Raw genomic sequence first — 27,697 nt, forward strand, 5'->3', positions numbered from 1 at the left:
TGTGTGTAAGTGAAAGGGTTACTGTCGACTGAAAAAAACCACACACACAAAGAGAGCATGTTCTACATTTGTTCTGATGAAAGGAAACAGTGGGTGAAGAGTCACGAGACAAATAACGATCCAGAATCCAGTAGTCGAGAAACAGTGTGTCAATGAAAAGACAGGACATATTTAGAAATTTTTAGAGGACATACATAGAAACCAAAAAGGTGAAGCATTGATAGTGATAGCACATTATTAAAAAAACTACTGAAAGGTCAGTCATCTTATTGGCCATTAAATTGCAGTAAACATTTGCTTACTAATTAATATAACAAGCATGGTGTCATGCACAAAGACAAACATGAACCGATCTCACTTGATGACCAGTAATGCTTGCTGCCACAATACTGGGGTGATAAAGAGTGCAGGCAGAGGGAACTGAACACTTCGCCAGCCTATCACTTCAAAGCATTTCTGAAACTTGAGATTACATGACCACCAGCACTATATCCATGGGAGGACAACGCACATGATGTAGCCAGTCATCTCGGCCAACCCAATCTTTGCACTCGCCACAGATTACCTCCAAGCAGGGCATACGGTCCACTCATCCGTGTCGACTACCATGCACAACTGAAGTAGGAGGATGCACACTCACCAGCTGACCCCAGCACGTACTTGATCACCTTACTGCATGCTTCCCCACTTGTGCGGGCGGGAAGATAAGTGTACACATCAAGCTACCACCTTTCTTGGCTCACCCTCCTCCAACGCTTCCCCTCGCACCCACAGCAACAGTCGCGCAATTGAATCTCATTGCACTTGTACTCAAAACAAAACAAACATAACGGCAAGAGGGTCTTGCGCTCAGTACCACTAATCATGTTTATCAGATGCTGCTCCACTTCATTGGCCATTCTCTATTGCTTGGCACATAATTTGAAAGGTGCATTCACAAGCAACTGTGTGTAATTCAACCATCTGACCATTTGCACCCGCAGCAATGAAATTTTGTTATACAGTTAAACCTCGATATAACAAACCTCAACAAAATGAAATTCTCGATATAACAAAGCATTAAACTTTTCATAATCTCTTCTCCATAGAACAAACATAAGAGAGCGAAATGCAAATAGACACTTCTTAAACAAAAGTAACAAAACAACGAAAAGAAACAGTCAAAGTAACACAGTAAAAAAAAAGGAAGAAAGTCCGAAGGTCAGTTACGCAAAGTTTCAAAGTTCATTGGCGCTGGTAGAACGGCGGTGCACAACATGGACTATTTCAGGTCGTGAGCGGTGCCGCTGTGATAGTGAAATGCCATCTGGTACGACCTCATATTCGAGCTCGCCAATGCGTCGGATTATCTTGTAGGGTCCGAAATAGCGGCGTAAAAACTTCTCGCTAAGTCCTCGTCGGCGTATTGAGGTCCAAACCCAAACGTGGTCGCCGTGCTGGTACTCGACGTAGCGTCACTGAAGGTTGTAGTGTTGGCTGTCAGTCCTCTGCTGGCTCTGGATCCATAGGCGGGCGAGCTGTCAGGTGTCTTCGGCAAGCTGGAGATAAGTGGTGATGTCAAGATCCTCTTCGTCGGTGATGTGCGGCAGCATGGTGTCGAGAGTCGTCGGGTTCCTGCCGTAAACCAGCTTGAACGTGATCTGTGTTGTTTCTTGCACCACCGTATTGTAAATGAAGGTTACGTACGCCAAGATGGCATCCCAGGCCTTGTGTTCGTTGTAGACGTACATTGCTAGCATGTTGGCGAGGGTTGTATTCCAGCGCTTTGTAAGACCATTCGTCTGCGTGTGGTAAGCAGTTGTCCACTTGTAGCTTGTCTGGTTGTATAGCAGAATGGCTTGGGCGAGCTTCGCTGTGAAGGCCGTTCCTGTCGGTGATGAGGACTTCTTGGGCGCCACGTCGCAGCAGGATGTTCTCAACGAAGAATTTCGCCACTTCGGCTATGCTGCCTTTTGGCAGTACTTTCATTTCAGTGAAGCGGGTGAAGTAGTTCGTTGCCATGACGATCCACTTATTTCCAGTTGTTGACGTTGAAAAGGGCCCCAACAAGTCTATCCTGATCTGCTGAAATGGTCGGCAAGGAGGCTCGATCGGCTGTAGTAATCCCGCTGGCCTTGTCGGTAGTGTCTTGCGTCCCTAACAGTCACGGCATGTCTTGACGTAACGGGCGACGTCGGCAGTCAGATGCGGCAAGTAATACTTATTCCTGTATCCTCGATAGCGTCCAAGAGAATCTGAGGTACCCAGCGGTCAGATCGTCTTGTAGGGCATGGAGTACTTCTGGATGCAGCGCTGAGGGAACAACAAGAATATAGTTGGTGTGGATTAATGAGAAGGTCTTCTTTACTAGTAGGTTTTTTTAAGCAAGAACAAAGACAATCCTCGCTAGGGACGTCAGTGTGCCCTTTCAAGTACTCAACGGGGTTTTTAAGCACAGTCTGCTGAGCACGTTGCTGTTCAGTGAAGTCTTCCGCATTTATTATTCCAAGGAAAGTGTTGTCATCATCGTTATCTTGCGGCGGCGGTTCAATGGGGATGCGTGATAGGGAATCGGTATCAGAGTGTTTTCGTCCGGAGCTGTAGGTTACACTGATGTCATATTCTTGCAGTAAGGGGCTCCACCGCGCCAGGCGTCCTGAAGGGTCCTTTAATTTCGCTAGCCAACACAACATACGGTGGTAGCTGACGACTTTGAATGGCTTGCCATATAGGTAAGGGCGGAATTTCGCTGCAGCCCAAATGATGGCAAGGCATTCCTTTTCAGTTGTAGAATAATTGCCTTCTGCTTTTGACAGCGATCGGCTAGCGTAAACTATCACCTGTTCAAGTCTGTCTTTCCTCTGGACTTAGCACCGAGGCCTAGGCTACTGGCGCCAGTGTGGATTTTCGTATCGGCGTCCTCATCAAAGTGCGCAAGTACCGGTGGCGACTACATGAGTCGTTTGAGTTCTTGAAATGAGTCGGCCTGCAACGTTTCCCACTTCAACTCGACATCACATTTAGTTGGATGTGTCAATGCTCAGCGATGTATGAAAAGTCCCTCACAAAGCGCCTGTAGTAGGCACACATGCCAAGGAATTTATGCACTGCTTTCTTGTCTATGGGCTGCGGGAACTTTGCGATGGCAGCTCTCTTCTGCGGGTCGGGGCAGACTCCATATTTGCTGATGATGTGGCCAAGGAACAGCAGCTCATCGTAAACGAAACTGCACTTTTCCAGTTTGACAGTAAGCCCTGTGACTTGATGGCCTCTAGTACTGTCGCAAACCGCCTAAGGTGGTCTTAGAAATTTCTGGCATCATGCACGTAAACAAGACAGGTCTGCCACTTCAGTATTGCCAACACAGGTGTCCATGATGCACTGGAACATTGCAGGTGCCGAGCACAGTCCCAATGGCATGACCTTGAACTTGTCGAGGCCGTCTGGCGTGATGAAGGTGGTCCTTTGGCGATCTCTCTCATCGACTTCTATTTACCTATTTACCAGTAGCCAGACTTGAGATCCATCGATGAGAAGTATTTAGCGTTGCAGAACCGATCCAATGCGTCGTCTATCTGTGGGAGGGGGTACCCGTCCTTCTTAGTGATCTTGTTCAGTCGACGATAATCGAAGCAACGTAGGCTTCCGTCCTTTTTCTTCACCAAGACAACAGCAGATGCCCGCGGGCTTTTCGATGGCAGGATGATGTTGTCGCGCAGCATTTCCTCGACTTGTTATGTTATAGATTCATGTTCTCACATCGAAACTCGGTAAGGGCTCTGGCGGAGTGGTCGAGTGCACTCTGGTTATTATGCGATGCTTTGCGACTGATGTTTGCCGAATCCTCGATGACATCGAAAAGCAGTCCTTGTATTGTCGGAGCAGACTTCTAAGCTGTTGCTGCTTAATCATGGGGAGACTTTGATTTATGTCGAAGTCTGGCTCGGGAACTACAGTCGTCGAGGTAGATGCGGCAGAATCCGAGAGGACAAACGCATTGCTGGTTTCCAGAATTTCCTCAATGTGTGCGATCGTCGTGCCCTTGTTGATGTGCTTGAACTCCTAGCTCAAGATTGTAAGCAATACTTCCGTTTTTCCTCTGTTCAGTCGAGCGATCCCTCTTGCGATGCAAATTTCATGGTCGAGCAGTAGACGTTGGTCACCTTTGGTGACGCCTTCTATCTCTGCAGGTCTTTTGGTGCCAATGGAAATGACAATGCTGGAGCAGGGCGGGATGCTGACTTGATCCTTGAACATTCTCAAGGCGCGGTGACCATGACAGCTATTCAGCAGTATCGCTTGATCTTCTGACAGTGTTATCGACTTCGACTTCAGGTCGATGATTACGCAGTGTTCGTTCAGAAAGTCCATGCCGAGAATGACGTCTTGTAAATACTGTTGGAGGGTAACCAAGGTGGCAGGGTAAGTCCAGTCATGAATGGTAATTCTTGCTGTGCAGATTCCAGTTGGCATTATTAGGTGTCCTCCAACTTCCGGATTTGAGGACCTCCCCATGCAGTCTTAACTTTCTTCAACTGGGTGGCAAGAGGTCCACTCATCAAGGAGTAGTCAACTCCTGTGTCCACTAAGGCGATGACTGCATGGCCATCAAGAAGCACATAGAGGTCGGTGGTTCTTTGTCATGCGTTGCAGTTAGGTCTCTGCGTCGGATCGCAGCTGCGTTGCGTTGATGCGTGGCTGGTACGTCACGGTATCAAGTCCTTGGTCGGTGTGTTCTGTGCTTCCAGGCTTCATTGGGATGGCGGCATGTCTTTGTTATGTTGTCGAGATAGCCTCATCGGCGTCTTCGTCGGCGGTGGAGGATTTTTATCATTTCGACGAACAGTAACTACACCTCCATCGGTTGCTGCTTTTAGTTTTCCAGACATGGGCTTGCAGACCGGCCCCGGGCTGGCTCAGTGTATGGACGGCGCTGCGGCGACAGGTAGTGGCCTGGTAACGGCGAACGGAACAATCGTCGAGGGCTCCACTGAGTAGTGGTGAGGTAGTCGGCGATGTCACGAGGGTGTTCACCTTCCCAAGTGCGGTGCATTTACAGCGAACCCTTGCAGCCCCAAGTTGTGGTATGGGCATTGGCGGTACACATGGCCGGCTTGCCCGCAATGATAGGAGAACGGACGGTGGTAGGGGCTGGGCAACAGCGCTGGGCGACGGGTGGGCGTGCTGGCGGTGGCAGCAGTCGACGACGGCATTGCGATGTTAAAGGGCCCTGGTGCGGTTGGGGAAGGGGACCTTCACCGCGGGCGACAATGTCGTAGCTCATCGCTTCCAGCTGGGGCTGCGGTGATTGTGGTTGAACCTCAGAAACTTCAAGCAATCGCTGGACCTTTTCTTTGAAAATTTTGGCAATTGAGACCACTTGAGGCTGCGACCTTGGGTACAACTTCTGGAGCTCTTCCCGTACGACCGCTCTGATAGCCTCACACAGATCGTCAGTGGCCAGGGATTGAACTCCGGCGTAGTTTGTACAGTTTCTGCGGCGGTTGAATTGCCGGTTCCACATTTCGAGTGTTTTCTCGATGCTGGCGGCCTCGCGAAGAAACTCGTCGACGGTCTTTGGTGGGCTTCGTACATTCAGCCGAAAAGTTCTTCCTTCATACCACGCATGAGTAGGCAAGCTTTCTTCTCCTTGGGCATTACTGGGTCAGCGTGGCGGAATAAATGGCACATTTCTTCCGTAAGTATGGCAATGTTCTCGTTCGGTAGCTGCACTCAGGCTTCCAATAAAACTTTGGCCCTTTCTTACCGCACCATGCTCATGAAGGTCCTCAGGAAGTTACTTCAGAAAAGCTCCTAAGTTGTAAGGGTGGATTCTCGGCTCTCGAACCATGTCCTCGTGGCATCTTCCAAGGAGAAGTACATGTGGCACAGCTTGTCTTCAGAAGTATAGTTGTTGAACACCGAGATCCTTTTGAAGGTTTCGGGCCAGGTTTCTGGATTCTCCAACGGAGCTCCACGGAAGGTAGGGGGCTCCCTGGGTTGTTGAAGCACGATGGGGTACGCTGGGGCTGTCATTGTGGTTGTCGATCTGGCCACCGTCTTCCTGGTCGAATCAGGCAGAAGTCCATGCTCCAGGGGCAGTCCTTGCAGTCTGCAGCTAGCTCGCTGGTCTTGGGCAACGTTGATGTTGTCAGGGGTTTCGGGCTTGGATCGTGGCTTTGTGGGGGCGTTCAGTACATGAACGTAAAGCACCTCCACCAGATGTCACGCGGTAGTGATTGTGACGAACACAGTAGCAAAACTGTGAATGATGAAACTAAATCTTTACTGAGTGAACTTGTGCCCTCAAAAGCAATTTAAGCTTAAAGCACGACAGTGGCGAACACAGTCAGCGATCGTCTGAAATCTGATTAGCGGGTCAAGCGCGTCAGCTTTTATACATCAGTCATCGGAGGTTCCAGAGTAATCACTGGGACCTGCGTGTCTTTCAGAAAGTTCTATACCTCTCGCATTGCACGAGGAAATCAGATTACGCAAGGTTCGGTGACAACATACAGTGGATAGAACCATCAATAACTTTCGAGAAACTTCTGATACATGCAAGCATATCCTGCACAGTGCGATAACATTGGTTAGGCGGTGAAACATGGTACGTCAACCGATGAAGATAAACAAGTACGCTTGTCAATATTTTTAGAGCCTCAATATAACGAAGTGTGTTTGTATGCAATTTCAATATAACGAAATTTCACTGCCATCACAAAGGAATGCAGAGACAATAAACGGAAACTTTTGCGGATGCAGATGGTCAAATCATTGAATTATAAGTGGCTGCTTGCAAACACAGCTATCAAATCACGCTCAGCGAGACAAGAGTGACTGCCGAAGTGGAGCCACATCATGTTCAGCATAAAGTCCAAGTGTAATAAGACTCTATTGCGCCCTGCACCCTGTTTGTTTTAAATAAGAGGGAAAGTGTGTGAAGATGGCATAAGAAAGTGGCTTCACGAGTTCCACTTTCCCAAGCGAGCAAAGAGAAAGAGGGGGAGGGTAGTGTGGTCGCAGTAACGCGATCAAGCGCATGCAAAGGTGTTAACAAAGGGGGTGGGGGAGTGGGGGGTGGATGGGGGTGTGTATGCTGGCGCGCATCTCAGTCATGGCTGCACATAACTGTAAACGCGGCTGAGCGCACGTACAGCCACGTATTCTGCTCTAGACGTAACCTGCCCCTTGTGCAAAGGTTGGGCGTGCCGAGATGACGTGGCATCATGTAAGTATTGGAGATTGCGTAATCTCTAGTTTCGGTGACCCATTGGAGCAAGAGACCGATGAGACATTCGCTTCCCGCTGCCGGCGCTTTTCATGATAGCTTCCTTTCTTCCATTGTACACTTATCTTTTAATGATAATTGTAAGCTTCCAGACAGGATCTGACAATGTCTGCCGTATGCACTACAACCCATTTTTATTCTGTAAATTTCCTTCTCATGATTAGGGTTCCCTGTGAGTAATTGACCTAGGTAAAGGTACTCCTTCACAGACTCTAGAGGCTGACTGGCAATCCTGAACTCTTGTTCCCTTGCCCGGCTATCGAGAATTATCTTCAACCCACTCTTAAGCTCTCTTAACTATCTCTGTTAAGATTCTCAATCATCTGTTGTAACTAGTCCCCAGTGTTGCTCAACAGGACAATGTCATCTGCAAACTGAAGGTTGCTGAGGTATTCTTAGTTGATCCTCACTGTTAAGCCTTCCCAGTTTAAGCGCTTGAATACTTCTTCCAAGCAGCCCTGTGCTTCAGCCCTGCGCCAATACAATCTCCAGAGCGAATGCAGTCTTGGAGGCCACACCCCTCTGCTAGCTCAAGCAGCATACTGCAGAGAGAGCAAGAGAAGTGACAACCTTCACACTGCCACGCACAGTGTGACTCGCACGGGGAGGTGCAGCTGGTTACGGCTTGGGCTTGGCCTCCGAGATTGCACAGGGGAGATCTCGGGAGCCCATGCCCAGCTGTGCCTGCCTGTGCAGTACAGTAAGAAAGAGGTCAGTGGAGAAGTGTGATAGTGAGTCGCTGCTTGTGTGCATGGCAGTGAGGGAGAACAGTGCTGCTTGACAGCGTAATCAACATGGGAATGCAGGAGTTTCGAGCTGCTGCGGTGAACCAGCTCAGCTGTGCCAGCCTGTGCAAAGTGTCACAGTGAGACAGAGAAGTTCGACTGTAAACCGCTGCTTGCGTATGGCTAGTGCCGAAGTGCAAAAGACCAGCGCGCTGATGGGAGGCATGGCCTGTGCGCCCTTGCGCCTGCCCGCCCGCCTGTTTGTCCATCCACCCGCCCATCCGTCCCAATTTGTACCTGTTTTCTTGCCTACCTGGCTGACTGGGGAGTTCGTACTTCACGCACTTTACGGGGGCTAGCTACCTATGTTTGTTTGTATGTAAGCTTGTATCTAATCATTTTTCCGCCTAACTGGGTCACTGCGTATTCAGTGATCGAATGGTTTGTGCATTGGGCTGCTGTGCTGAGCTGTGCTGAGGTAACAGGGTTTGAAACCAACCACCGGACCAACTTGAGTTACTGATTATGTGGCAATGTGTACAATGTGCTGCTCTTCAACGAACCTCTCTCACCCAACATAGGTCACTGCGAGACTGCATAGGTACAGCTGTTCGAAGAAACTCTTTGACACCGACTTGGAGTACTAGGTATGTGCCATTTGGTCTGTGCTGCTCAACTGCCAACTTGGCTCACTGGGTGTGTGCCAGTAGGTCGGTGCCCCTCTTCTTCAATGAACACCTTTGATATTGTGGGGATGCGCGACTCTCACGCGTCCCTTGATATGTTCCGTCTCCTGTGATCCGGCTTCGCCGCGTGGCCTGGCGCCCGCGGCGGTCGGTGTGGTTGAAGCGCAGTACGAGAGATGGCGCGAGTGTTGCGCTGCTAACGGCGCCTCACGGCGGGGTTACTTGGGCATGAAAAGGAGAAGGCTCTTCCTCTTTCGCTGCGGGTCGGCAAGTGGCGTGGATGTTCCACGGGTGCGCCGATCCGTGCTTCCGCAAGACCGTCTTGCGAGGGCTCATTTGAACGCGCCACTGTTTGCGTGACCATACGCGCGGGCAATATGCATGTACCATGCAGGCAATATGCATGCAGAATTCCTCTCCCTTGCACTACTTTAGTGTTTGCCGAGTGTGTTGAGTGTATGCAGCGTGAGCGGAGTCACCCCTGGTTTGCTGTCACCTGCACATTGTCTGCGCTGCTGCCCCGGACTACGATCGAGCCACCCCGGGCGATGGTGATGCTGTGGCCAGTTCGGCGCAGCGATTTCAGCGGCCGCCTGTATCCAGCTCGCAACCCTTGGCGGTGGAGAAAAGAGCCGGCGGTCACTGACAGCTACTGCGGCTCTCACCAGCAAGGCATGTCGGCGCGAGCGACGCTTGCTCATACCGACTACTGCGTCGCCATTTCCGGAGTCCTGGCCTGGAATCATGCCGTCGAGTTTGCAAAGCTGCTGCTGTGACCAGCGGACGCCAGCGGTGTACCCAAGGACAATGTCGGCTCGCATGTTATGGATAGCGTGTGGACATTTCCTCGGCGCGGCCACTGTTGCATGTACTACCTTGTTCGCGAAGCACGCGTTGATGTTAAACCGTGTGACATGTTTCGTCGGAATATGTAGTGATTTAAGGTTGGGGGATGTGGGGATGCGTGACTTTCATGCGTCCCCTGATATGTTTTCCCGCATGGTTCCCGTCTCCTGTGATCCGGCTTCACCGCATGGCCTGGTGCCTGCGGCGGTCGGTGTGGCTGAAGCGCAGTATGAGAGATGGCGCAAGTGTTGCGCTGCTAACGCCGCCTCATGGCGGGGTTAACTGGGTGCGAAAAGGAGAAGGCTCTTCCTCTTTGGCTGTGGGTCGGCAAGTGGCACAGACGTTCCGAGCGTGCGCCGATCCATGCTTCTGCGAGACCGTCTCGCGTGGCCTCCTTCGAACGCGCCACCGTTCGCGTGACCGTACGCGCGAACGAGCAGGCATTGGGATCGAGCATGGGGCGAACATATTCGCTCGCTATCCGGTCGCGGTGAGTTGGACTTCCTAAATTTGTCGCGCGCCCATCGGCATGTTTTGTGGATGGCAACTCGGCTAGCAGGCATTGATCTATGAAAGGTGCAATAAATGCCCTTGTGATTGTTTGCACGACTGTCTTGTCATTCCTTTGTCCCAAGAGCACGGGTGAGAATCCCACAATACCAACGAAGGTAACTGGGAATGTGCCACTTTACAATGATGAAAAAGATCCTTTATAAACCTCCGATACTGAGCGAAATCAGACGCAGGTCACAAGCATTCCTCAAGGACAGCAACCTGACGCATTAGCAGGCTGCACCACAAATTAATTGAATATGTGCCACTTTTTGCTGAACACCTTTGATGCCAGTGCTCTGGTGAGCAATGCCATGAATTCACTGGGTATGTGCCACTCTTCTATGAACCTCTTGCCAACTTGGATCACTGAGCATGTGCCACTGAGTGTGTGGCAAGCGAGGGACCACTTCTCAGTGTTCGCAGCCACCAGCGTACCACGCTTCTAGTCTCAGAGGCCATGCGCAGACTTCTCAGCAGTGCCACTAGATGGCGCAGAGCATCCAGAAAAAAGTGAGAGAGAGAGGAGTCTAGTTGCTGCATGACGTGTTTCTCAGCGTTCGCACACACCGGCGCGCCATGCATTTCGGAGGCCATGCGCAGGCTTCCAGGCGGCGCTAGATGGCCCCAGTGTTCCAAGGGAAGTGCAAAAGAGGAATCCTGCTGCAGTACAGGCCTCATACATAACTCGTTGTGTCACTATATTGATTCGATGCTAATGCATTACCGTCGACAGTTATTGTGAGATGGTTTCTGCTGCAATTTTTTTTACAATATAAACGAGCCAAGTGCAAAGCAGGAGCAAAAGACTATCACATTAGAACAAAAGGCAGCTATTGTAATCACTGTTGCGCTCGGTGCTAAAAAGTTTTGCAGTTTTATTAAAATTTTCATTGCATAGGTAGTGTGTAGTGGTTCGGCGGGCCGCGCCGTTACCTACTGCACTCTACAGGGTATACAGTATCGCAGTAAACACCAATAACGGATTTAACAAAGTTTGGGTCCCCATTAATGTTCCACAAAGTTTGGCTCCCCGTTATAATGCAGTTTGAGTGTATCAAATTTCTTCATATGTTGAGCAGATTTATAAACCCACAACAGTGCAGTGTGCAAAGGTGATGAAAAAAATTACCCATTTTATAGCAAACAAAATGCCTAGGGCTGGAAATACCAAACATATGCTAGCCTTTGATAAAGAATCTCTCAACTCATTTACTGCGACAGCAACAGGCTGCATTCTTTTAAAGAATCCCCGAAATACTTTTCTAACTAATTATAAAAACGGCCTCACTACCATGGGGGACAGGAGTCTTTAGGCCTAAAATGACTGACACATTTAGTGTTCTGAAAATTACATTTTTTGAAACCATCTATTATTCTCTTCATCTGCCAAGTTTCTGATCTCGTATGTCAATATTTCAGCCATAGCACACTATGACAATCTACCAAGTAAACTGTGTAGGTCGCAAATACGTGCAAATACATGCAAAATTGCTGTGCGACTGGTTGCTCGAGGCACTTTGCGTGTATAGTGGAATCTCGATAAATGGAAATCACTTAAGGGGGGACATGGGTTGTGGTGATTATTTCCTGCATCTTATGGCCAAATCTGATGAAAATAAACAAGCTTACTTAGTTTTTCGTGCTGATTTCAAATATGCAATAACTTTTCTTGTAGGTCCATTAGTTCAGGAGATTGACAGTGCTGCCACTATTGTTTCCAAAGACAATAGAAAAAAAAACTGCTCAGCAGAAAGTGAATTTTATTGCATAGCTTGATACTATAATGTGCAATAACTGCAATGCTGCAAAAAGTTTTCAAATGAACGCTGGCAACATTGCAGCAGTTTGTCTGAAAGAAGTTCATATATGGGACGTAAAGCCTGACACACATGAGGAGGAAGCTTTCGAGGATGTTTCGGAACTGGCTCACCCTTGGCCACTGCAGCATTTTGCATGCACCAGGAGTTTGGGCCTGATGGACAAAGAGTGTGATTAGACACATCATCGTTTGATGTAATGTGATAACATGTGGCCATCACTGCATTTTTAGTGGCATCTACATCTCCTTTGTGGGTCTTCAGAGCCCATCCATAGTATGAGGCTAACTTGGAGATCAAGTCTGCTGTCAAGCGGCTCTTTTCGCCAAGACACTCTTGTCCAGGGCCTCTGTGTTTTGCCACACGATTCACGCAGTCCTCTTTTTCAATTGGGATATACCCATACACTTCATCATCTTGTAAAGCAAGATAACTGCGGCTGTCCCCGTCATTAAGTACCATTGTATACCGCAGATTGTGCCGATCCAATGATCGCTTCAAGAGGATGAGCGCAGGTTCCATCTCCATCTCCCCAGCTTTCTTATTAGTGTTCTTCTGACACTTGTGGCCATTCTTCCAGACTCCATAGGAAGGGTCACTCTCCTTAGGCCCCGACTCGCACCCAGCACAGAAATTTCTCAATACAACAAAGTCGAGCTCAAGTCCGCTGAACAACTCGATCAGGGTGCCGACGCCGATATGGGATGTATGACCGTGGGTCATCCATGACCCGTCATACGACACCGCGATGTTCTCGGTATGACCCAAGTTCAGTTCGGCGTAAAGTTCGCGAACCGACCGCGCGCAGTCACTCGTCAGATTACGCACCGCGTGATCGGCTGCTGGCATCAACTTCGTTTTCATGCAGCTCTGCCACGTTTTCGTGTGAAGAGTCCGACGGCTGATGCCCATCAACGAGAAAAGGTCATTGAACGCGGTCTGTCAGTTCCCCGTTGCCTGCATGGCATGCGTAGCCAAAACATTCAGAGCAAAGGGTTTCATTCGTTCAGCACAGTGAATGCATCGGCAAGCTCCACACCGACGCAATCTCTCCACAGTTTGCACACATAAAATGCAGCTTCATAGCGAGTCTGTATTCCTGCTTGTCTTGGACAATTTCAAAGGCACCATTGCAGATATTGCAGTTTGCAAAAGTTAAGTGTTCATGGCACTCAAATCCACAATTGTAAACGTAGTCCGATCAGGCGGGCAAAGTGCATTGTCGGTACTGTCACCCACGAACTCGCGTTTCCTCTCTGTCGCTGGAGCGGAAGACAACTTTGATAGCTTTGCTTTGACTTTCACTTCCTCCTCCTTCAGCTAGGAAGGTTGCCGGTAGATCGTATCTTGCCGTATACGAGCACTGGTCGAAGGGTCCGCGGCAGATGGACTTGTCACAGTATTTGCAGCAGCCGAAAAGGTCATTAGGCCTGCTGTTGCTGCATCGACGATTTGTGCACCGGACGCTGAGGTTGTGGCGTCCTGGGCGTTTTGCAGTGTCAAGCAGCGTTTTTTGAAGTTTTCGATGAGCGTCCGTCGCATTTTTTCGCACCAAACCTGTGCGGCTTCCGAAATTTGCGCTCCGTTTCAGACATCGCGTTCTGCTTCCTCGCTGACACTGGGGCAAGATGGCGTGCCTCAATGCGTGGCTCCAAGCGCGGAGCAGGCGATGGCCATGCAGTTCCGCCAATCGGCAGGCAAGCCCAAGTCACGTGCACTGAGTGACGAATAGGAGGGCGTTATAGTACCTTTTCTTTGCCGCGCATTTTCTAAGCGGCCAATGGCTAAATGGCGGGAATTTGAAGGGGAAAGTTGGCTCTTTCAAATGAGATTAAGATGTCCGTGCTAGAACATGTGAAAGAGCAGGCGCGCATTTCGGAAAATGTGCCGTTTCACTGCAAGTTGTGCCTGAAATTTAGCTAGTACATGTTGTATAAGGCCTCACTGTGGCTAAAATACTGATGTTATCGGGATGAAATTAACAATGCAGCTGCAATAATAGCTGTACATTCCGAAAATGCAATAAAGAAAAACTGAGTTTTTTCGCAATTTTCGGTCGCCACAACCTATGTCCCCCCTTAATTGAAACTACCTCTTAAACGAAACACCATCCTCATGGTTGGTTGGTTTTGCATTCATGCAATTCATGCAGTTTTGCATTCCTCAACTGCTCTGCCGGATCATGCATCTACACGCGCCTGTTCCACTCGCGTAAGAACTGACACGGCTGTCGTAACTGAAGAGGAAATGGATAAGACAAGAGCACATGAGCAAGCTACACTCAACCAGATTGCATCTACGATGGCCACGGAGCAAAAGAGTCGGCATATCGGACCTCCGATATGCAACGGCCTCGGTTGCGAAGCCCGCTGCTCTGTATGTTGTCGTCGGACTTGCAGCAGTGAACAATCTTCTCGGCGTTTTCTCATGCAATATTTGGGGTGGTTCTGCGTAGCTGGTGCGGAGCGATCGAGATTACGGTATCGCTACTAAATTGACTGTGGTCTGCGAGATCAGCGGTAAAGTTGCGTCGGGATTGGGCTCGCGGAGAATTGAGGGCCCGAAAACGTGTAATCCTCTTGAAGTGAACATTATTGCAGTGCGTGCTATGTTGTTGACCGGCAACTGCGAAACGGCCATGATGGCTTTTGGTGCCATTTCAAGCTTTCTGTTAATATACCAGTTGTGAAACGTTTTTTGTTGTTTTCTCAAAACCACAATTTTGATGACGATGCTGTATTGGAGGTGCATTATCTCTGCTTCTACTTGTGCTATCATTGTAATTCTTTTTTCCAGAAAGGCAAAGCTGCGTAGAGTGCAAATTTAAACAAGTTGCAGTTATTAGCAAATTTTAAAAAAATGTCGTTTTTTGGCAGTTACAGTCGCCGCCCAATTTTCGGACTCCAAAAATTCGGACATGCTCGATTATTCGGTCTGCCTTGCGGCACCGCCACTCTCCCCATAGACCATAATGTTTAACAACTGCCGAAAGTTCGGACACCTTGCAACCTCTCGTCTGATTTTTCGGACACTCCTTGAGCCAATTCGATTGAGAGCACCATGCACCGACTTTGACCGCTGCATGGTTCGACTTGCTGAACAACATTTTCGTATTGAACGGAGCCTCCTTGCTGCCCCACGAAGTGGCGCTACTGCAAATCCCTGCTCATCATCATCGTTCCTGCCCGGTTAGATAGAGTGGCTCTACAGCAGTTCCGGTTTCAGCTTAGTAAGCCATGTCAAGACAATTCAGCAGCTGACTTGTTTCTTCGCGCACGACGCTGCGAGTAGGCCACGTTTTTCGTTTGTGCAACTGGTGTCGGCGTGACGGCATGGTGATGTTTGCTTTGTGTGCTGTGTCGAGGTTGCAGTGATCCAACGTGGCATACGGAAACATCGCGTCATGTGTCTAATGGCGCAGACAGTGCTGGGGAATGCCGGCAAGCGGGTGCCGGGAGGCCTGGGATTTGACGCCTACCGATGTGCTCCCTACTGACGCCGAATATGTTCTGCCGAGACCTGCGCAGTGCTTGCATTGTGATTCCGTACTGACAAGCGCAGAACTCAACGACGGCGAGATCATTCGTCAGGTTTCTGCTGCACCGCCGGACGATGAGTCGGAAGATAACGTACCATGTGCTACGCTGCCGTCGCATGCAGAGCATGCACAAGCAGTGACTGTGCTTTCAGCCACCTATAGTGACCGTACGACCCTCTCCGTGATTCAGGCTTATCTGATTGCGTGTAAACGGAACAGCATGCAACGGCGCATTCATGATTTTTTCAAGCCTACTGCCGAGCCAGAATGAGTGCGTGGAAATCAAGGATCTTTTTTTTCTTAGTCTGCTTTTTCGGACACCTGTTTATTCGGACATTTCCACAGTCCCCATGTGGTCCGAATAAACGGTTGGCGACTGTACATGGATTTCTCTTACTGAAGTTTGCAATCTTCTCATTTGACATAATATTGGGTTAGAACACCATACTTGCTAATTTGTACTCTTTGTTAGTTCCACATCATTTTCGTATGTCAATATTTATTAGGTAGTGACTAATGTGATGGGGCCCGGTACTTTAACATCTGCACTACAGTGACGGGGCCTGACACTTTAACATCAGCACTACAGTGACGGGGCCCGTCACTTTAACAACAACACTGCAGCGACGGGGCCATCACTATAACAATGTCGGTATTGGGGGCCAGGACTTACGGAGTCGCCATCTGTCGGAACCGCCTCACTTGCGTAGTCTAATGCGATGTGCTCCGCATAGGTTTGGCTATCGGCGCTAAATAAACATACTACACGGGAGCTATCCTTGACATTTTTGCAAGTACTCTCGAAATGACAGAATCATCTCACCTTTAAAATAATAATCTTGGACAAACAGAAGACACAGAATGGTTTGCAGACACCATCTCTTTACTATACTACGTAGGGTAAGCTGGGACACTGCGCGCGGTCGCTGCGATCGATTCCCCCAAACCGGTTTCTTGCGTTAAAGGTAGCAATCGCCGAGAGAAAACTATGTGAAATATGTTCTTATAGTTGGCCGTCTGTATTACCAAATGGAGCATCACAGAATGAAGCTTCAATGCAGCGATCGCACGGGTTCGCGGTGACCGTCTGCGCATCTGCATGCATGTCCGTGCACAATGTTTCGCTTTCGCTGTGAGAGCGATTTCGCACCGTGCCGTGAGCTTTATGCCGCTGTATATGAGCATTTGACCGTACGCAAGCAACCATTAGCCACCACCAAGCAACCATAGTTGGTGGTAATGCCGTTAGACAGGAAACCAGTAAGCTATCGCAGGAGACGAAAGATCTGATCAAGAAACGCCAATGTATGAAAGCCTCTAACCCTACAGTTAGAATAGAACTGGCAGAACTTTCTAAGCTAATCAACAAGCATAAGACTGCGGACATCAGGAACTATAATATGGATAGAATTGAACAGGCTCTCAGGAACCGAGGAAGCCTAAAAACAGTGAAGAAGAAACTAGGAATAGGCAAAAATCAGATGTGTGCGTTAAGAGACAAAGCCGGCAATATCGTTACTAATATGGATGAGATAGTTCAAGTGGCTGAGGAGTTCTATAGAGATTTATACAGTACCAGTGGCACCCACGACGATAGTGGAAGAGAGAATAGCCTAGAGGAATTCGAAATCCCACAGGTAACGCCAGAAGAAGTAAAGAAAGCCTTAGGAGCTATGCAAAGGGGGAAGGCAGCTGGCGAGGATCAGGTAACAGCAGATTTATTGAAGGATGGTGGTCAGATTGTTCTAGAGAAACTGGCCACCCTGTATACGCAATGCCTCATAACCTCGAGCGTACCGGAATCTTGGAAGAACGCTAACATAATCCTAATCCATAAGAAAGGGGACGCCAAAGACTTGAAAAACTATAGACCGATCAGCTTACTGTCCGTTGCCTACAAAGTATTTACTAAGGTAATCGCAAATAGAATCAGGAACACCTTAGACTTCTGTCAACCAAAAGACCAGGCAGGATTCCGTAAAGGCTACTCAACAATAGACCATATTCACACTATCAATCAAGTGATAAGAGAAATGTGCAGCATATAACCAACCCTTATATATAGCTTTCATTGATTACGAGAAAGCGTTTGATTCAGTCGAAACCTCAGCAGTCATGGAGGCATTACGGAACCAGGGTGTAGATGAGCCATATGTAAAAATACTGGAAGATATCTATAGCGGCTCCACAGCCACGGTAGTCCTCCCCAAAGAAAGCAACAAAATCCCAATAAAGAAAGGCGTCAGACAGGGAGATACGATCTCTCCAATGCTATTCACAGCATGTTTACAGGAGGTATTCAGAGACCTGGAGTGGGAAGAATTGGGGATAAAAGTTGATGGAGAATACCTTAGCAAATTGCGATTCGCTGACGATATTGCCTTGCTTAGTAACTCAGGAGACCAATTGCAATGCATGCTCATTGACCTGGAGAGGCAAAGCAGAAGGGTGGGTCTGAAAATTAATCTGCAGAAAACTAAAGTAATGTTTAACAGTCTCGGAAGAGAACAGCAGTTTACGATAGGTAGCGAGGCACTGGAAGTGGTAAGGGAGTACATCTACTTAGGGCAGGTAGTGACCACGGATCCGGATCATGAGACTGAAATAACCAGAAGAATAAGAATGGGCTGGGGTGCGTTTGGCAGGCGTTCTCAAATCATGAACAGCAGGTTGCCACTATCCCTCAAAAGGAAAGTGTATAACAGTTGCGTGTTACCAGTACTCACATATGGGGCAGAAACCTGGAGGCTTACGAAAAGGGTTCTGCTGAAATTGAGGACGACGCAACGAGCTATGGAAAGAAGAATGATGGGTGTAACGTTAAGGGATAAGAAAAGAGCAGATTGGGTGAGGCAACAAACGCGGCTAAATGACATCTTGGTTGAAATCAAGAAAAAGAAATGGGCATGGGCCGGACATGTAATGAGGAGGGAAGATAACCGATGGTCATTAAGGGTTACGGACTGGATTCCAAGGGAAGGGAAGCGTAGCAGGGGGCGGCAGAAAGTTAGGTGGGCGGATGACATTAAGACGTTTGCAGGGACAACATGGCCACAATTAGTACATGACCGGGGTAGTTGGAGAAGTATGGGAGAGGCCTTTGCCCTGCAGTGGGCGTAACTAGGCTGATGATGATGATGATGAAGCAACCATTGTTGCATGTACACTATCAGAGCTGTTCAAAAATAATTTCGTTATAGCTACTGGGACTTCCGACGTCTATATGGCGACTTGTGCTGTGCCGTCACGATGATTCAATGTTTTCTTTTTCTTTTCTTCTAAAGTCTTCGAAGCTTCAGTATCATTATTTCTCAAGTTGAATCGCACTGGATGCTTATCGGTCTTTTAAGCGAGCAATTACCCGCTGCTTCTTTTTCTTAATCGAGTAAAGTATTCATTGTCTGGTGCTACACAAGCATCAACATATGCCATGCCCTTTTTTTAATGCGCTTTGTACATTTCCCTTTCCATTCCAGTAAACTTTCTTTCTTTATTATCATCATCATAGGTGTTACGGTGCATACGCAAAGGACTGTTGGACCCAACAGCCGCAGGCTAGTGGATGGGTCGAGATGCGAAATATAATACGCATTCAGTACAAGCATAGCGGGATCAGTGCAGAGGATGAATGCAACACATTAGCCCATTAAAAACAGAAAAAAAAAAGGATTTTCTTAAAGTATGCACAAAAATTATCACCAGTTACATAAATTATCAAACCGCAAAGAGAACGCCAAGCAAGAACACAGGTGCAAATCAGTGGTTTATAGCTAATAAACATGATTGTAGTTTTTTGCCGAAATTTTGTGCTTTTTATTTTTGGAGGGTATGTTGTTCCATGTCTCCAAAGGCTATCAGCGGAGACAAGATTGGTGAAAAAGAAATTGAAGTCGCCCCGGAGAAAGTTCCTTCAGCAGTTCTGGACGACAGAGTTGAGATAGGTGAAATCCGGAATTATTTCACCGATGATGGGTGGGCCGCGCTCACTGCAACAATTACTCAGAAGCGTAATCATAGTTTGCGGACATGTAGTGCATGTCGGCAAAGGGTTCATGATAACGCCATTGGGTGTGATGCGTGCCTGAAGTGGCTGCAATTTAAATGTGTGTAAGTCACATCTATGCCAAAAAGTTAGGTGTGGTTTTGTCGGAATTGTGTGAAATTTTTGAAATTATGCAAAGTTTTCTCAATATGGGCGTGTTCAGATAACGCTAATGAAAGTCCAATTACCATTTCTTTTTCTATAGAATAATTTTTATGTGTGATGGGCGAATATGTTGACACAGAAATAACCCTTAGCTCTGGATGAAACGCTCTAGTTTTCTTGGGAAAACATTTTATGTGATAAGAAATGAAGCATGCTATTTTTGCGATTTCGCAAAGTTCCAAGTCTGGGGCCCTCCTGCATACACAATTTTTTTTTTGTCATGGCTGAGTATTTTCTCATGTAAGCCTAACAACTTGTATTGTTTCAAACACTAAGTAATATTTCTTTTGCTGTCTTCTTATTCTGGGAAAAATTCCTAAACATTTCTCCACGAGCTACGCGCTACGAAAAAGCCACCTTTCAGCCCAACCTTCACGCTAGATGTATCGAGATTTGATCGCTAGGAAAATATTCATGCACAACAAAAAAGTATCGTGTATGCAGGCGAACCCCAAACATGGAACTTCGCGAAATCGCAAGAACGCTATTCTCCACCTTTTGTCATATACAATGATCGTCATGGGACCTTGATTACCATTCTTATATCAACATGTTCATATATATGTTCGTATTTTTGTCATATGTTGTGGGGATGCGTGACTCTCACGCGTCCCCTGATATCTTGTTTTCCCGTGTAGCTCCCGTCTCCTGCAATGCGGCTTCAGCGCGTGGCCTGGGGCCCGTGGCAGTCGGTGTGGTTGAAGCGCAGTACGAGAGATGGCACGAGTGTTGGGCTGCTAATAAACCTTAAACTTCGTAAAGTACTGCCCCGCTTTGAAGAACACCACCTCCTCTTTGCGCGCTCTGGCCGAGGCCGACGCCGTGTCGCTATTGGCCTAATAGCATCACGTGGGCCCTCGCGCCGTGCATCAGCACCATTTTTGCTCAAGAAGCGTCTACGGAGTGGCGAGGAGCGCATGCTGGCACCGTTGCTACGCTCGAGCAGTGTAGGTGGCGTCACAGTTTAGGAGGGAGTGTGAAAGAGAGGAGAAACGAGGAAAAGTGAAGGCGGAGGAGGAGAGTGTCACTACTTTACGGAGTTTAAGGGGTTTTAGCTGCTAATGCCGCCTACTGGCGGGGTTACTTGGCAGCGAAAAGGAGAAAGCTCTTCCTCTTTGGTTTGGGGACGGCAAGCAGCGCGGACGTGCCAAGCGTGCGCCGATCCAGGCTTCTGCGAGACCGTCTCGTGAGGCCTCCAGTGAACACGTCACCGTTCGCGTGACCGTACGCGCAAACGACCAGGCGTTGGGATCCAGCATGGGGCGAACATATTCGCTCACTATCTGGTCGCGGTGAGTCGGACTTACTAGATTTGTCGCGCGGCCATCGGCATGTTTTGGGGATAGCAACTCGGATAGCAGCCATTGATCTATGAAAGGTGCAATAAATGCCCTTGTGATTGTTTGCACTACTGTGTTGTCGTTCCTTTGTCCCGAGAGCACGGGTGTGAGAAGCCCACAATGTCAATGTGGTGAAAGAGCCGGACCCCAGCTCTGTAGTGTAGGTGTTAAAGTGCCGGGCCCCGTCACTGTAGTGCAGATATCAAAGTGCCGGGCCCCGTCACTGTAGTGCAGATGTTAAAGTGCCGGGCCCCGTCACTGTAGTGTAGATGTTAAAGTACTGGGCCCCGTCATTGTAGTGCAGATGTTAAAGTGCCGGGCCCCGTCACTGTAGTGCAGATATTAAAGTGCCGGGCCCCGTCACTGTAGTGCAGATGTTAAAGTACCGGGCCCCGTCACTGTAGTGCAGATGTTAAATTACCAGGCCCCATCACTGTAGTCACTACCTATTTATTATGCCATATATAGTTTGGTAGATAGCTCATCTCCAAGCAAATTATGCAATAAAGCTGAATTTCTTCAATTTCTGGAAAGTTATTTACTCCACAAGAAAACTGGATGTATATTTAAAACTAGCACATTGAAATAAGTAAACTCAGCAAGTTTCATCAAAATTGATCAAGAATTAAAGAATTTTCAGGCGCAGAGTGAGTTCAGTGCATCGAGTTTCAACAGCGGAGTGTGCAAGCTTCAAACTCACCCATCTGCGAAGGTGGCAGAGGCGGCATCCGGTCTGGTGGTGGTGGTGGGGGTGCCCCCGGTGGAGGTGGCATCATGCCGAATGGCGGCTGGTGCATTGGTGGCGGTGGCATGCCCACTGTAAGAGGACACAAATAGGCCCGCTGAGACACCGCATACAGGGACAGACCACAGGGGGCACTGGTGTACGCTCAGCTACCCAGCCGATTTGCAAGTTGGTTGACGTCTGTCTTGCATTAGAACCAGCACTATGGAAAGGGAACAAAGTTTTGCTTCCCCCTTTAAGTATCTTGTCCTGGCTTGTGACAGTGGTCATTCAAGGTGAACACTCAGTTCTAGGGGTGTGTGACATTAGAATATCACTGAATCGAATTGAATAGTGAATGTTTGAATGATTCAATTTGCAAATTGAATATCTATTACTTGAAGTTCAAGAGAACAGACTGGTGGGCTAGTTGGTACTGCATAACTTGAGGCAAAGCGCAAAAAAACATCAGGGAAAGAGAAGCACTGTGTCCTCGCTGCCTTCTCTTGTCCTTGTGTTTTTTTGCATTTTATTTCAAGTGATCTACTACGGTAAAGCCTTGTTAAACCGTATCCTCTTAAACAGTAGTTTTGTTTTAAAAGTAGTAAAGTCAAATCCTCGACTCAGCGGCCATTGAACATAATGTGTTTTGTATCCGCATAAACCGTAGCAGCTTATTGCGTACGTAGCGGTTAACTCGTGGTGTTTCCACTTTTTGTCGCGCAAACACGGCAGTGCGTCGTCTCCATCAGGCGGCCTGGCAGAACAACAAGCCTCAGAAATTGGAACAGCCTCCAAGCGCCCTGTGTGCTTGCGCATAAAGCCACATCAGCATCAACATCAACATCATTTCGGCACCGTGCCAGAGAGCGTTGTGGCGTCGTGCAAGTGAAAACTTGCATCATGCCGAAACTTAGATAAAAGCAACGCCGGGTGCTTAGCATAGAAGAAAAATTAGCAAAAGGGTTGAAATCTGGGCCAGTTGGTACATACTTGAACGAAAAAATGTACATACTTGAACGAAAAAACAACGACTTCCAGTTGTTGTGGTGTGAACCTCTCCTCTTGTCCTTTGTGTTTTTGACTGGTTTTCTCGTTCAAGAAAAATGAGACATTGTTCGTGCTATTGAACGTGACGCGAAAAGTCGTCGCTGGCACGCAACAAGAGTCTACTGTTGACTACGGTATGTGGCATTTGGAATGCGAAGAAGTTGCTCGGCAGGGCTGCTGCGACCGCGAGGAGATGTCGGCTACGAGGTTCGACTTTTCGCCATCGTTGCCTCTGTTGTTGCCGAAGCGTTGGCTAGCAACAGTGATGAGGACGACACAGAAAGCGACAGCACAGGCGATTCCGGCCCGACAGTGTTAGAAGCTGTGCGTTACGTTAGCCTCATGAATGCAATCGATGCGACGATAACAGCACCCCGCAATGAAAAGGTGCCCTGCGACTTCTGCAATGCTACCGTGCCTGTGCACAGAGAATATGCAACGCCAACGGGGAATCTGCCATGCGAGTGTTTGCCGAGAAGAGGGGGCTGGCAGAAAATCTGGCTCACAGCTTCAGCAAGTTTGAGGCCGCTGTTGTCGCTGCTAGGCCACCGCGGCTTCAGACGAAAATAACACGTTTGTTGCGCGAAGTAAATAAATACTGCATGTTCTTTTCCCTTTCATCACACTCTCTCCGAATTTCGTTTTTGACAGGTAAGTGGGCGATCTCATGCTATTTCAGTTAAACAGTACTACCGTTTAGTACATACTTTTTCCGAGCTCCGGCCAACTACGGTTTAACGAGGTTTCACTGTACAGTAGAACCCCGCTGTTACGTTCCTCACTGCTGCGTTTTCCCGGCTGCTACGTCGCTTTCATCCGGTCCCGGAATAGCTTCCATAGGATCCAATGTATAAGGAACCCCGCTGTTACGTTGTAGCTGTGAAAACGTTCCCGCATGATACGTCGCAACTTAGCACCCCGAACCCGCTTGGGCTAAAGTAGACAACGTGCTCCAACCGCCATTCTGGCTTTTGACGAGTTTTGGCTGGGCTTGGCCGGGCTTGGCTATGAAACTGGCTGCAAGAAGCCGCACGCCAGTTCAAGAGGCCGCATGAGGCCGCCACTAAGTGGCCATTCGTGAAAAATGTTCTTACTATCATCACTGTGATTACGGTCACCGCTTGGTTGTTGGACGGGTCGACTCACGGAGGAAGGAAACTAGGGAGAAGCCCTGACGTCACTCTTTGTGAAGCTAAAGTGAAACCGGAAGTTGGCGTTGCTCGTGGCATTGCTCCGCCTATCGGGCCTGCTCTCCTCTCTTGTTTACGTTTCTCCCACGCCACACTGCGCGCAACCGGGCTGCTCGGACGCGCGCGCTCCGCAGCAATACTAAACAATCGTTAGCACGTTAGCATGATTACGCCAAAGAGGGCGAAATTTCCCGCGGATATTCGTTCGTCCGTGGCCATTGCCGTGGCGCGGTGACGACAAGGAGCACGAGCCTCATGATGCCGGGGAGTTGCCAAATCCTAGCTTTGGAGAAGCCGTCGCGGCTCTGGACCACCTCCGCAGGTACGTCGCACCTCACAGCGACGCTGACAGCAATGCAGCCTTCCAGGGTATTGAGAAACGTGTGGCGATTTATAGCGAGCGAAAGAAACGGCAAGCCACCATTCTAGACTTTTTTAACACCTAAGCGCACTCTGTGGAAATAAATTGTCTATAGTTGAAGCTGCACTTTTTTCATTCATTTTCGGAGCTTTCCTCACTGTTGCGTTTTCCCGGCTGTTACGTTTCTTTCCCCCGGTCTGGTGAAAAGCGTATGAACGGGGTTCCACTGTACTTGATTTTTCGAATATTAGGTGCAGAGACCAGTGCGGTGTCACGCGTAGTGTGCGATGTGGAGCCCCTCGTGTTCGATGCCACCCAAGTGAGGGTTTCACTTCGTTTTCGGCGCAAAAGCAGTGTCGAGGGTGCTACAGACGGGCCACGGCACCCTTGGACAAAATTGATGTATTATACATTGCTCTTAAGTACACCACTAATATGCGAGTAGGATGTTTGCAAAACCCTTGTAAACACTGCAACCAATTGATGTAAGATATAAATTAATATATCAAATTTGTCCACTTTCCATGTTTTAATAGACGTAGTTTACAGAACTGTGATATCTATTCTTGGTGCAGAGTTACGGATTTGTTAACATTGTGGTTCTCTTTTTTTCAAACTTGCCAATATTCGGCAATGTTTCTTTCTCTCTCTCTTTCTCGGCAATGTTCGTAAAACAATTTGGATCATAAATCGAAATTCTGCTTCCAACAGTCACTAGAATTTAACAAGTGCTTGAAGGCTATTTCTGAGCTACATTTTAGCATGGCACACCTGCCAATCTGCAAACTGAAATTCGTACACTCACAACCTGTGGGTGGGGTTTGGGGGTGTAGCAGCCGCCGGGACAGACTTTTTCTTTTTTAACATTTCAAGATCTATCTTTATTTGCGTTTTCACAACCACATGTCCAATGTGTAATTTCACAGTCTTGTTGGAAAAAGGCTCCATTGGGTCACTACTTTTGCAGCAATTTTGCTGATGCAGACTTTGATTGTTTAAGAAACATATTTATTTATTTATTTGAGTACCCTAAGGGCCCGTGGGGGCATTACATAAGGGGGGGGGGATGAAAAAGTTCAAGCGTAAGTGCAATGTGTACAATGCAAATAATATAGGAAGGCATTAGGAACAATACTAAAACAATCCGTGTAACTTTGTTTCAAGCAAGTTCCAATCAGGTGTCCTTTTACCAAAAGGAGACTTTCCAGAGTACTGTCACAGACAGATGAGTGTAACTCTGAGTTTTATTCACAGTGCTGAATATTCTCTCGCATTCAGTAATACTGTGGGGAATCGACAGGATCCTCAGCATGACCACTGAAACTCTGTGGAACCGGAGCATTCCATTGACACCTCGCGCATTTCCGACTTGTGCCCGCTGCATGTCGTACCTAGGCTCGTTCAATATGTCCAACGGAAGTTTGCATGCTTGCAAGGTGGAAAACTCAACTTCAAATGTGCCCACAGCTGCTTCGTTTGATTTGTCACTCCGCCGGGGCAGAAATGCAGGGAACAAATCGATAAAATGACGTACACTGCTGAGTGAAGAAGTTTCCAAGGTCTGCACTTGGGCAACTTCAACCATCTTGAGGTTGATGTCTTCTAGCGAAAATTTGTGACGAATATAATCACACGCCGTTATGAAGTAGAGATGTACAGCAGAAAAGAACTGCTGCCACTCAACAGCACTCAGCGTTTCAACAACAGAGTAGGTCATGCTGCCAATGGCTACGTCTATATCATCTTTTTGATTCTCTGGGGCTGTATAGACAAGTGAGAGCAATAAGAACACCTGGGCGTACGAATCTAGTCAGGAGATCCTCAAGAAGCTGGTTCAAGGTGCCTCTCAGTACATGAATCTGAAGAGCCTGTGCCTAAGAAGGCAGTTGGTCTTCTCAAAAAGTGGCACTATACTTTTCCAGGAAGAGACAGCACTCCCTGCTCAGCTCCGATGATAAGAAATAAAACAGGCACTCCTCACGGGACGCATGGCTGATTCCTCAGTCTGAAGTTTGAGCTTTTTTGCTTGAGGTGCAATGTCACTTCTTTGACGAGGGTATATTGGTGCTTTTCTGCCTAATATCCGCAGCAGTCCTGGAGGTTTGTGTATGGTTTTTTTTTTTTTTGGGGGGGGGGGGGGGGGTTGTCCAAATGTCTTTGGAATTTGGTATGACTCTAAAAACGAGCTCTGCTTGTTGCCCTTTTGTTTCATGCAAAAAGAAAAAGAGCTGACCAGTGGCTTCCACTGATCAAGTAACCTGTTCAAGAACTTTGCCAAAGACAGCCAACGCATTGGTGAATGCTTTAAGATCTTCCTGACCTCGATGTCATGCATTTTTTGGAACTCTTTCAGTCGGTCGTTTCATTCAGAGCTTTTCTCGAGATAAAAAAAAATATGTCAACCAAAATCTCACCAACCTTTATAGGAAGACATGAAGCTTCTTTCTGGGTGGCCAAGTTAATGAGATGGCATAACCAACCAACCCCAATCAAACTTGGCTGGGCTTCTCTCAGAACTGCAGTAATGCTGTTTTCCTTGCCGACCATGACATTAGCATTGTCCAAAGACATAGCCAGCAGGTTTTCTACAGGCAAATTCCAGGACTTCATTTCGTCCAGAATCAGATTTCCGATCTTCTGACCGGTCGCTTCTTCTTGTATTGTCCCGAGGCAAAAAGGGAGGCTTTCCACTCTACTGGTCTCTTTCAGTAATATGTCACAAGAACGGGGAAAAGGTGTGTATCCCTACTGTTACTCCCATCCACGGCAATCGTAAACAGCCGTTGTTTTAGTGCTACTAGTAAAGGAGCCAAGGTATTGGCGGCTATTTCCCGAACGATCGATGTCGTCTTTATTCGTCCACAAGCGTAGCGCTTAGCTTTGTCGCACCTGGGAAACATTTTCCGGAAAAGTGGTCTAGCGTGATCACTGGCACTCAGCAGAATGTTGTGTTTAACTAAAAATGCTGCAAAAAGGCATTCATTGCAAATTACACCTAAGTCGCTGCTACTTTGTACAAAACTTACTAGGCTTGCCTGGTTGTCCATGGCTTGCACATATCCCTGGTGTTGTTTCAAAGCGATGTGGACATTGATGTCAGCCTTGCTACCATGTGAAATGTTCACATCACATGAATGCATCATGTAACCGTGCAAACAACAAAGGACAAAGAAGGAAACACACAGGACAGGCGGAGTGTGTTTTCTTCTCTGTCCTTTGTTGTCTGCGCAGTTACATGATACATTCCAATATCGACCACCAACTAGCCCGCCTCTCCCTGCTAAATATGTCACATCACATGAACAGGCGGTACAAAAGCCAAACTTGTCCCCTTTCTTCGATGGCACGAAGCAGGGGAATTCTGTCGAGTACGACTTCAAAAACACTT

At 48.0% G+C, this 27,697-nt stretch overlaps 1 protein-coding gene across 1 annotated transcript in view; it reads right to left on the reverse strand.

Moving 5' to 3' along the window:
- Spx (Spliceosomal protein on the X) overlaps positions 1-27,697 on the reverse strand; it is a 195,325-nt gene that overhangs the window by 21,330 nt on the left and 146,298 nt on the right. The window contains exon 8 of the mRNA XM_050183523.3: positions 21,685-21,801. Coding sequence (XP_050039480.3) covers positions 21,685-21,801 — 117 coding nt within the window. The remainder of the gene's footprint in view (positions 1-21,684; positions 21,802-27,697) is intronic.

The sequence above is a fragment of the Dermacentor andersoni genome, chromosome 3 (genome assembly GCF_023375885.2).
Source record: "Dermacentor andersoni chromosome 3, qqDerAnde1_hic_scaffold, whole genome shotgun sequence".
NCBI classification, from domain to species: domain Eukaryota; kingdom Metazoa; phylum Arthropoda; class Arachnida; order Ixodida; family Ixodidae; genus Dermacentor; species Dermacentor andersoni.